Here is a 10388-nt window from a genome sequence, read left to right as displayed (position 1 = left end):
GCAAATGTCTGTTTTTTATTGAACAAGTGGAAATAAAAAAGTAAGAAATTAATTATATTTAAATAATAAGTTAGTAAAAAGAAAATGAATGCATGAAAATATGGCATAGCCTATAAATAAGCATTCGCTGTTTAATTGTAGTTAAGTGTGTCTTGTTTACAAATTCAAGTGGGGTATTCAAAATCAAATATGTTAAAAATTTTAAATTTATTAAAGTGGTTTTCAATTTCGTTTGTCCTCATGGACGTGAAATTTACCTGTTAAGAGAATAAGATTTATTATATATGGAATGCAGTTAATGGTAACGGAATGATTCGTTTTAGCTGTGATGTAGTCGTTTTCACAAATGTAGCAACAGCTCTAGAACAAATGTAACAATGTTTCAACTGCGTATAGCCTATCTGTCAGTGTATCAGAAGAAAATTAACCGATGAGTCATGGATAGATTTAATATGCTCTGAGTGGCGTACCATTCAGGTCATTAGAATTCAGTGGGTGAACAGTAATACAGAGAGTAATCATTGTCTAAACACCCGTCAAATGGGCAGTTCATTACGCTGAAAATGAAAAAGTGTGTTTTATACGTGACTATGTACAATTCAACGACTGCTCAGCATAAAAGTTTATGGCCCATTCCGCCGAATCCGTGCCTTTTCCCTGCCCAGGACATTACATGCATAAATATGCATGGAAAAATATCTGTATAATACATAATATTATCAAGCAAAGTGTCCCGCACTTTGTCCTAATTGCAATTTGAAGACACATCACGTAAAACCTTAACAAAAGCTACTTAGAACACTGAGACAATGGGGTTTTAGCCTGCCCCACCCTCTAACACTACACTTCACCGAAGTGATTAGAATCCTTTAGAAATCTAATTTTTTGTATTATTGTGTGACTCTATTACCAATTTAGACATAAAATACATTTTCTCATCAGAAATTCGTGATATGTTAGTTAAAATACACATTTTAGTCGTGTCCCCAGGTTTTTCTCAGTCCCTGACACATTCCCCCCTATAAAAATTTGGGACATTCTACAAGTCACATGATCAACAGGATGCAGCATAATTTGAGTCTCCTGAAGGCCATGGGAAGAGCAAAAGTATGTTCTCTACCTTTTTTTCTGTATTTTTATCATATTGTAAGTACGACTGAGAATGTCAGTCTCAACATTCAGTCCTGTTACCTAAATTATTTCTTGGATGTTAAGTTTTGTTTTTTTTTAAAGATACTTTTGGTGAACCACTTGAAGGTGCTAAGTGTTCTCATGGTATTAGCATTGATGCCATGTGGCTACATTTCATGTATTTGCTAATGATATGCTAAAGACTCAGTCCTGTTACTCAAATGAAGGGTAACAAGACTGAGTAAGAGTAACAGCAGTGAGAAGTTTGAATGAAATAGCCATTTTAAATGTATATCTGGTATATGCATTGATTAATTGTAATACTATTCATTTGGAATTGACTGGGGGGCCTCCTACTTATTCTACACCTCCAGTGTCTCTTCATGGTGGCAGACTAGAGTCAAGCTCAGCAGGGTCCTCTTTCTCTCGCTAATTCTGCCAAGCCCGTTCCCTTGGCTGTGGTTTCGCTGGATAGTGGGTAGGGACAGTGGAAATCTTATTAATCCATTCATGCGTGTCACTAATTAGATGACGAGGCATTTGGCTACCTTAAGATTAATCACAGTTATTCCCGCTTGCTTGAATCTCTTCACTTTGACATTCAGAGCACTGGGCAGAATTCACATTGTGTCAACACCATTTGCCAGCCTTCATAATTTAACAGTCAGACTCCCCTTGTCAACACCAGTTCTAAGCTGACTGCTTGCCATGCAACTGATGCAACCACTGCTGGGGTTGCACCTGCCAGCCCGGAGGGAGGAGAGTCCCCAGCAGCAGCAGCCTCCTGAAGGGATCCACCGGCAGGGCATGGCACGCGTCCGGAAGCGCCCCTGACCGCCGCCGTCCCAGGGCCCCCCTTGCCCCGACCACTGGCCGCCGCCCTGCTCCAAACCTCGAACAGCACCCCTGGCTCCTTCCGCCGCCCTCGCTCAGATGCCAAAAGAGCCAGACTCATGACTCAGGGTGGGGTGGCAAGGGGCAGAGACGGGAATAGGGGCAGGGATGACGGGTTCCGGTTGCTAAAGCAGCCGTGGTGCGTGCCCAGCCGCACTGCACGCCCACACTTGCTTTGCCTGACAGCTTAACCAGCCCAGCCCTTAGAGCCAGTCCTTATTCTGAAGCTATGTATCTGAATTGCCGAGCTCCCTCCCTTCTGGGTTCGTTTGCGTTACCACACGGGCTGCCTTTGCACAGCAGCCCTCTCCGCACCTCCGGGTTCTGGAATCTTAGCCAAACTCCCTTTTGATCACTGAGATGTGACTGAGGCCATTGCCCTGTTCTTTCAGAACAGCGTTCGCCTATCTCTTAGGATCGACGAACCCATGTCCCAGTGCTGCCCGCATGGAATCCTTCTCCACTTCGGCCTTCAAAGCTCCCAGTTGAATAGTTGCTACTACCATCAAGATCTACACCTGTAGCGGCTTAGTTACTGGTACTCAGTGTAGAGATCTAAGGACCTGCTTAATATGGTCAGCTTTTTGTATTTGTTGTCTTTCTGGCCTTTTGTAGAGGAATATGGAGAACCCATACTGTGCAGAGGCAGAAGCCAGACACACATGTGCAGGGGGATACCCACCCCGTACGCGCACACACACAAGCACACACTCACATACGTGCACACAGAGTTGTTACTGCTTTTATGCTGCTATTTAGACTAAGGTCTTTTTTTGCCAAATTTAATGACATCTGTTTTATCTTTGTTTAATTGAAGAGAGTTCTGTGACATCCAGTTGTTCTCAAACACACACAAGCACTCATTCCTGTTACTATTCTTGTGACCTACTGTTCATTCCTATTAATTGTTTTTTATAAAAAAAACAAAAAAAAACATGAACCACTTATTTTTCAGTTATGTTTGGTACATCATTTAAACAACTGTTTGATAAATCACATAATAGATTTTTGATAAAACTGAGGTTGGGGTCTCCCTTAAATAAAAAATGGCTTTGTGTTTTTAAAAAAACACATTTCGCCTGCATATCTGTGGTTAAAAAGTCACAACATATATTTTTTGAACATGTAATCAATTATTTCTTTAAAGTACCCACTTTATTGAGGGAAAAACAAAGAAACTAGTTGGCATGACTTAATTGATATTTAAACGGCTGTAACAGTTTTGGTAACAGGACTGAGAAAAATGCAGCCATCTTCCAATTAGACACCTTGTAAAAAAAAAAAAAAAAAAAAGTAAAATGGCCTGAGATGGACCATTACACATTTTGAATAGTTAAACATGTGTGTTATTAGATACAGTGCTGAAAAAAAGATAAAAAATGAAGTTTAATTTTGAAAAGTTACAACATGCAAATGGCACTGATTTGGCGGAATGGCCCTTATACGTTTGAAGTGGACACGAGTGAGTCTATAGTAAATAAATCCACTATACAGTCCTAAAATCTTGCATAACTTAATTTGATCAAAATATGAAATAAAGCTTTGCTTAGCTGTACTCAGGAGGGATTCTGCTTTGGTCTATCAGTATGATTATATGGGTTTTTTTTCTAGTTTCTGGTTAGTAAGGGACTGTGGTGAAATCCAGCCTGAGCAAGGTGTGTTACTCAGGGCCTTTCTCCAGCACAGAGAAGTCTCAGTGGTCTTCAGAAGTCTGTCCAAAAAACCTAAGGAGTTTGGAACACGGTCCATCTTCTCAGAGGGCCAGTAGGCCATCCATGCAACAGAGAACCAATGCATCAAAGACACAATACGGACACTATTATTAGTCATTCTTATTCTTTAATAACAAGTAGCTTGATACGTGTAAAGATATCTGATCCACCACTGCATCATTTCTTAATCTTGACAATGACAAAACTGTTCCCCTAGACTGAATTACATGTATCTGCATAGTTGGAACAATGGTTATCATTTGCTACAAAATGAAAACAAAATGATCACAACCATAGCATTACATACTTCAGTACAGCTTGTTCTGTGATTCTGTGTTTATGTAAACACAGTTCTTTGAATGTTGTAGACTATTTCTGTTGAGAGACACAATAATTTACGGCCATTAGAAGTGAAAGGGTACTGCTGATGGTATGTGCGTTTAACGTACATCGTAAATTCAGTCAGAAGGGCGAGTGTGGAGAGTACAGCACATTGTTCTTTTCAAAACTGTTTGACCAGATTTACTGGTACATCCTTGGACTTAAACAAGAGTTTAAACTTGAACAATACACACAGTCATTTGTCTCTGCTAAAAACACCCACATTCTCCTGTTAAATCACACAAACACTCTCTTGCCACATGATTGGTGGTCAAGATTAAACGTCACCACCAGGTGAAAGTGAGTTTGTAAAAGAAATTATAACTCTTGAACAGAAATCCCTTCTCTGTGCTGTGAGGCTGGAGGGTAACCTTATAGCCTTTAGCTTCAATGTCCATTTTAATACAATCCAGCAGGTCATTCACGTTCGTTGGAGCCTTCCATGGTCCAAAGCTCACCACGGACTCCTTCTTAGTGTCCAGGCTATCGATGGCATCATTGTACTTACTCAGGTCTTCCTCTGCCTTCAAAATACACACGATGACGCTGGAATGGCGCGCGGCCACGGCTTCTGCCCGGGCCACTCGTATGATCACCTCCAGATTCTCGTGGTAGTTCGGGACACGAGACAGGAACTGCCGCCGCCCCACCATCTCACCGAAAAACTGTGGCGTCTCCTCCAAGGCTTTGATCAGAGGCTTGATGTCGTAATACACAGCCTCCTTATGCAACTCAAAGACGTGTTCAGTGGAAATGTTTTGCGTACGCAGGAACTGAAGAATTTGGCCAAAGTGCGTGCCGTCTCGGTCGATAAAATAACGTCCCTCTGCGTCTGTCCGCAATTTGGGCGGCCCATTGAACATATCGGCCAGTTTGGAGTTGGAGAATTTGCGCAGGGTTCCCAAAGATGTAGTGAACAGGTGTCCGCCGACGTTAAGCTGAACTATAGGGGTGTGCTGAGAACAGACCGGGAAAAGATTCAGAGATTTTTTTAAAGGTAAACTAGTGCTGTAACTATATGTTTCTCGTCAAAGCTTACAAAAGAACCACGAAAACGGCAATGCTTAAGTCAGTTCGAAAGTCTGGGTGTTACTTCATTTGCCATTTAACTTCGACTTGGCGTTTCATCGAGAAGTTATCCACTGAATGATTGGGGACGGGAAGACTATTTAGGCCTCCTAGATTATGGAAAGTCACAACTCGGTCAGTAATTAGTTTATTTCCACTTTTTACTAAAGAATGAAAAAGTATAGCCTATATTTTGATAAATAATTTGTATTGCAAATGAAGTCTGCTGTTTCTGTCCTGAAAAGGTGGAAGAATAACTACAGCGGTCAAAACACCCATTTGGCCAGGTTGCACTTTAATTCTGTTACTTTCGACTTCATTCTTGAGAATGGTTCACAGTTATGCCTCTTGACTAGTTTCCTCATGCCTAAATTACGTTACTTAGCGGTGGATAATTCTATAATACTAATGCCTAACGAAAACAATTCATCTTATTCCCCGAATGCAACATCTCAAGCACGTCCTTAAGTAGTTCAGCTACTGCATCAAGTAAAATTATACTTGTTTGCTTATTTGTCGAAGCGACTTGCCAAACATAGCGCTCTCCTCCTTCACAGCAAAGACTGACTCATTTCGCATACCAAAGATCGGTCTACGTCTAGTTTTAGGATTTGGAGACAGAAATACCTGTCGCAAGTATACCTTTACAGTTTTAGCTATGTCTACTTTACGATTCGAAAGTGATTAGTGCCACCAGCTGTCAGAAGTACAAGACAATTGTCCAGTCGCCTTAGGTGTTAGAGTTCTGGGGCTTTTAGAATTGTAAGCATGCTTACCGGTGCCACATGTTAAGCACTAAGTCCTTACCAGTGTTAACGCTTTAGCGGGTTGTTTCCCAGAGGACCTGTAGTCTGGCAAGCTCATCTTTTTCTCAGGTTTGCCAACTTCCCAGACCTAGAAGTGATCGCTTGCAACTGTGCAGTTCGGAGAACTGTTTGAATAGGTGGGGTTTGCCTGTAATACGCCACACCTGCTTTGGAGGTGCACGGTGTCTCTGGCCAGAGGTGAGAATGCGCAGTTAGTTTGTATAAGGAGTTAGTCTGTATGAGGTACACACTCATCTCATGTCTATTTAGTCCTCCCTCAGAACTATGCAGACAGATTAAGGACCCGTGTAAAATGTCGTTCTGCTAAATTAAGGCTGTTGAACAATCTATGTTATTTTATACAGACACAGTAATATGGTTGTATTTATATTCTTATTTGATGTCATGCATTCCCATCCATACCCACATGGACAGTAGCTCTTCCCACAGCACTGATGTTTTCTTAATGTGTGACTTAGTTTTTAACTCCATCACTTCAGAGTATTTCAATTAATCTGATATACACCACAATCAATCAGCCCCCTCCCCCTTTCAGTAATATAGTGAAGTGTGGAAATGTTTTCAGTAAGAATCAGACAAAAACAAACATTTGTATTTCTATGTTTATTTTGTACACAAAATTCCAATAGGCTCCTTTCAATCCTGGTGATCACCTGAAAGACAATCAATGCATTCGTTAGTTTTCTCAAAATCAACATGCGACTGAGCCTCACACAGGGTTGACTTAACATTCTTCATTCAGTGAGGGTGCCTGAGTAACTACTAATCAAAAATGCCCTTCTCAGACAAATGCCTCGATGTCTTCAACTGAAGAGGACACGCTCCTCCAAGGAACTGAAGCCAGAGCCACAGAACGTGACCCTGACTCAGTGACCTCAGACAGGCTGTGTTCCCTTCCGACTCGTCATCGTATCATCACTGAAGGGAAGCCATATCTGCTACCAAATACAAGCCTACTCAAATGATTTAGTTTCAATTAATGTATTTAAACAGCAGGGCTCTGGTGTGTGTCTGAATAATGGAACCTGAGTAATGGAACATTTTTGGCCTGTGCCCAGTGGTGTCCCTGGAGGTGGTACCTTTATGCAGTGGGCACTGGGGCACCCTGTGGCATGACTGGCACCTCAGGCTTGACACCCTTCTGTTCAGACACAGGGGTGGTGGGGAGGATCTCCTCTTTAGGCTCCACGATGCTGACGTGATCAGGGAGAGGCTTCTTAGGGCCAATTTTACCACTGGGGTCCCATGGAAGCATGATCTTCACCTTAATCCCAAGCACACCTGCATACAGGTTCACACACACACACAACGGTTAGACCACAACATACACACGCACGTCACACACGGCATTCCACCAGACCACGCCAAAGTACCCAGCCCTTCTCAGACAAATGCCTCGATGTCTTCAACTGAAGTGGACACACCGTTCTGAGGAACCAAATCCAGAGCCACAGAACGTGACCCTGACCCAGTGACCTCAGGGACAGGCTGTGTTCCCTTCCGACTCGTCATCGTATCATCACTGAAGGGGAAAACAGTCTGAGTACTCCATACAGAGTAAACTTAGAATTCAGACCCATTCTTTGCAGAAGTCTGAAGGGTATTCTGTGAAGTATTAAAGCCATATGTATGTCAGTAACTCCCTGAAACTCTTCAAAGCTGAAAATGTTAACACTACATGGGCCATTAAACTGACATTTGTTCCCATCAATTTACAGAATTAAACTCACATGTCCACGTATAACCTCTTTCTTTTTTTTTTTTTTTGTTATCTATTTACAATCTGATGCAATACAGTCCTTAACAAAGGCTAATACAGGCAGGGAATAGGTACAGGATGTGGTGTCTGCTGAAAACCAATCACTGCTTGTGTTACTGACAGCAGTCACATCAGAACAGTCCATCCCCTGACATCACAGGCAACATCAGTGATGACACACAAAGGAAAGCTTAAATACACTTGTGGAAAAACAAGCCTTTTGTCTCATTCTGCTGATCTCAAAAAAGACATTTTTCTTGTCTTAGTGTGACCCTCACCCTGCCTTAGTAGAACGTGGCGCACGGCTGTGTCGACGTAGTAGTTGACGGGTTCTCCACTGTGGATCATCAGGCCGTCCACAAACTTCATGGACTTGGCCCTCTGTCCCCTCAGTTTCCCAGACACCACCACCTCACAGCCCTTGGCCCCACTCTCCATGATGAAGCGCAGCACACCATAGCAGGCCCTAAAAAGACAAACAAGATGGTTAGACTAGTTAGACCAAAACACTCAATCCCGAAAAAGAATGGGGCACCGGTTCACTCTCAGGTTTTCAAGTCAAAAAGAATCATTCAGTTTATTTTGTTGCTTCTCAGACAAATGCCTCGATGTCTTCAACTGAAGAGGACACACTCCTCCAAGGAACTGCAGCCAGAGCCACAGAACGTGACCCTGACCCAGTGACCTCAGAGGCAGGCCGTGTTCCCTTCCGACTCGTCATCGTATCATCACTGAAGGGAATGTTGGTTGGATGGAGGTAGACAACTCAGGGTCCTCGCATTTTATTGACACATTCTGTCAGTCAACGGGTTTAGAAAATGAACAGATTACTCTTGGTCTAGGTCTGGTCCTGATCTGTCTCTTCAGTGACAGGGATTAGGATGCTCACCTACGTACAGCCAGACCCCCAAGCAGCTTGTAGCGCAGTGACTCTGCCTGGGCGATGGCACACAAACCCCTAGTGGCTACTTTCTCTGCGTAGAGCTGAAAAGACAAGAGACATTATGCTTTTTAACAGTCAAGTGAGGAATTCTGCAACAGAAGCTACTGAATAAGGACTTTAAAAACAGCTGGACAGCGACAGTTGACACCCATCTATCACCAACCCCCAAGGCTCTGCCTTACCTCCACACTGCCCTCTGGGAAGCCAAACCTCTTCTGAACGACAGCAGTCAGTTCCCTAATTCGACGGCCTTTCTCTCCCAGCACATTCTGGGTCCTGCCAGACAAATCAAAGATCAGAATGCTTCAAAACACAATGTGGTTTACAAACCATAAATAACACACACAAACCTTGCACAGACTGTCCCAAAACACAGCCAGAAATATGTAAAATAGACTTATCATTAAATACAATGCACAAAATGCATTAATGCAATTCTCTACTTCAGTATCTCTCTGTTCTAGTGGATGACACATCTTTTCTCTGACCCAGTATTATAACTGCTAACCCAAGCTGTCTACTGATAACTAAGCCCTTAGAGTCTCATCAGTCTGGACTGCTAGTGTATTAGCTCTAATGTGCAGTTTAGCAGATCTCCATGAATACACCTGAGGAACAATGCTCTGCAAATGACACCATGTGTAAAGTATCCATCATTTTTACAGTTCATGTAATTTTGACCTCTGATTTACCTTGTGGCCAGGATGATGATTTCTGTTCTGGTAGGAGTGACACGGACTTCCACACCGGAATAGCCGTCCTCGGCGAGCTCGCGGGTCAAGAACTCGTTCAGTTCGGCCTTGAAGATGCCATCTGAGACAAACTGGAAGGAAAATACGTAAACATGTTAACGGATCATGCTCTAGGAATAACCACTGCTTATCGATATACACAGAACTCTGTTTTCTACTGGCTAGCTAGTGCTATCTAACCACTAAGTTCGTTGGCTCTCATGTGCATAACCAGTCTCGCCAAACGGGCAGAAACCACGTAACGTTAGCTCTGCTGGATTTAATGGTAAACACGATAAACTTGACAAAAAGCAATGAGGCAAATTAGCCCCAAACTAACATTATACAGCCGAGTGAAAAAGGCATCTTGTCCCTCTAAAGTTCAACTCCAATATTAGCGCAAATGATATTAGCTGCTACACTGAAAAGCGATAAATTTGCATTTTTACAGATAATTTGGGTTGATGCCTGGGCGTTCAGAAGAAATAAAATCAATTATCTAGATTAGCGAGTACGCGAAGCTCTGTCCAGTCTGTGCGGTTGAACTACTGAGCTACAGAACTAAGACCGGCTGGGAGTAATGGAGCCTGCCATGTTTAGGCTACAACGCAGCGCTGCTCTAATCAAATTCAATCCTCTTTCTACTAAAGGCACGACATTCACTCAAACACTGAATATGACTATTTCACCCCATATCATATCACTGCATCCCTCATTTTTCCTTAAAAACACCACTTTGAGAGATAAATGAGAAAAAAATTCGCAGCAACCTTTCTCTTCTTGGATATTTGCACCGCCATCTTACTGTAGGCCGTAGACAGGAAAGGAATGAGGAGGAAAGCGGAAATTAATTTATTGCAAGCTAGTACTTCCGCAAGACTTCAGCTGCTGATGGTAGCTGTAGTCCTTGGGTTCATCAAGCAAGAGCCATGCCATCACACT

The 10388-nt window shown here is 42.6% G+C and overlaps 2 protein-coding genes and 3 non-coding genes across 6 annotated transcripts; all 5 read right to left on the bottom strand.

Moving 5' to 3' along the window:
- Window positions 1-4402: 4402 nt before the first annotated feature.
- Window positions 4403-6050, bottom strand: kctd14 (potassium channel tetramerization domain containing 14). 2 transcript variants are annotated; one of them, XM_030766829.1, is made up of 3 exons: window positions 6004-6050; window positions 5277-5283; window positions 4403-5074 (listed from the first exon to the last, which is right to left on the bottom strand). In XM_030766829.1, the coding sequence occupies exons 1-3, from the start codon at window positions 6048-6050 to the stop codon at window positions 4403-4405; spliced, it is 726 nt and encodes a 241-aa protein (XP_030622689.1). The 2 variants fall into 2 exon arrangements, with proteins under 2 accessions (XP_030622689.1, XP_030622688.1); XM_030766828.1 differs by lacking the exon at window positions 5277-5283 and having other exon boundaries at window positions 5994-6050.
- Window positions 6051-6601: 551 nt separating this feature from the next.
- Window positions 6602-10269, bottom strand: rps3 (ribosomal protein S3). Its single transcript, XM_030794332.1, has 7 exons — window positions 10217-10269; window positions 9408-9538; window positions 8898-8991; window positions 8662-8756; window positions 8051-8238; window positions 7093-7294; window positions 6602-6666 (listed from the first exon to the last, which is right to left on the bottom strand). Exons 1-6 carry the CDS (start codon window positions 10244-10246, stop codon window positions 7095-7097), a joined length of 738 nt encoding a protein of 245 aa, XP_030650192.1. The 5' UTR covers window positions 10247-10269; the 3' UTR covers window positions 6602-6666; window positions 7093-7094.
- Window positions 6790-6937, bottom strand: LOC115806220 (small nucleolar RNA SNORD15). The gene has a single exon (XR_004025124.1). It is a non-coding gene; the product is annotated as a small nucleolar RNA SNORD15 (small nucleolar RNA).
- On the bottom strand, window positions 7392-7541 carry LOC115806222 (small nucleolar RNA SNORD15). Its single transcript, XR_004025125.1, has one exon. It is a non-coding gene; the product is annotated as a small nucleolar RNA SNORD15 (small nucleolar RNA).
- Window positions 8360-8509, bottom strand: LOC115806223 (small nucleolar RNA SNORD15). Its single transcript, XR_004025126.1, has one exon. It is a non-coding gene; the product is annotated as a small nucleolar RNA SNORD15 (small nucleolar RNA).
- Window positions 10270-10388: the final 119 nt, after the last annotated feature.

This window comes from Chanos chanos, chromosome 2 (genome assembly GCF_902362185.1).
Source record: "Chanos chanos chromosome 2, fChaCha1.1, whole genome shotgun sequence".
Taxonomy (NCBI): Eukaryota; Metazoa; Chordata; class Actinopteri; order Gonorynchiformes; family Chanidae; genus Chanos; species Chanos chanos.
Note: the sequence above shows the minus strand (reverse complement) of the source record. Positions and strands in the feature narration are given on the sequence as shown.

Coding starts and splice junctions, on each gene's coding strand:
- kctd14 (XM_030766828.1), bottom strand. CDS start 6,050: ATGAGCTTGCCAGACTACAGGTCCTCTGGGAAACAACCCGCTAAAGCG. Junction 5,075..5,993: donor CCGCTAAAGCGTTAACACTG/GTAAGGACTTAG, acceptor GTCTGTTCTCAG/CACACCCCTATAGTTCAGCT.
- rps3 (XM_030794332.1), bottom strand. CDS start 10,246: ATGGCGGTGCAAATATCCAAGAAGAGAAAG. Junction 8,992..9,407: donor ATCATCATCCTGGCCACAAG/GTAAATCAGAGG, acceptor TTTGTCTGGCAG/GACCCAGAATGTGCTGGGAG. Junction 8,239..8,661: donor GGGGGTCTGGCTGTACGTAG/GTGAGCATCCTA, acceptor TTGTCTTTTTAG/GGCCTGCTATGGTGTGCTGC.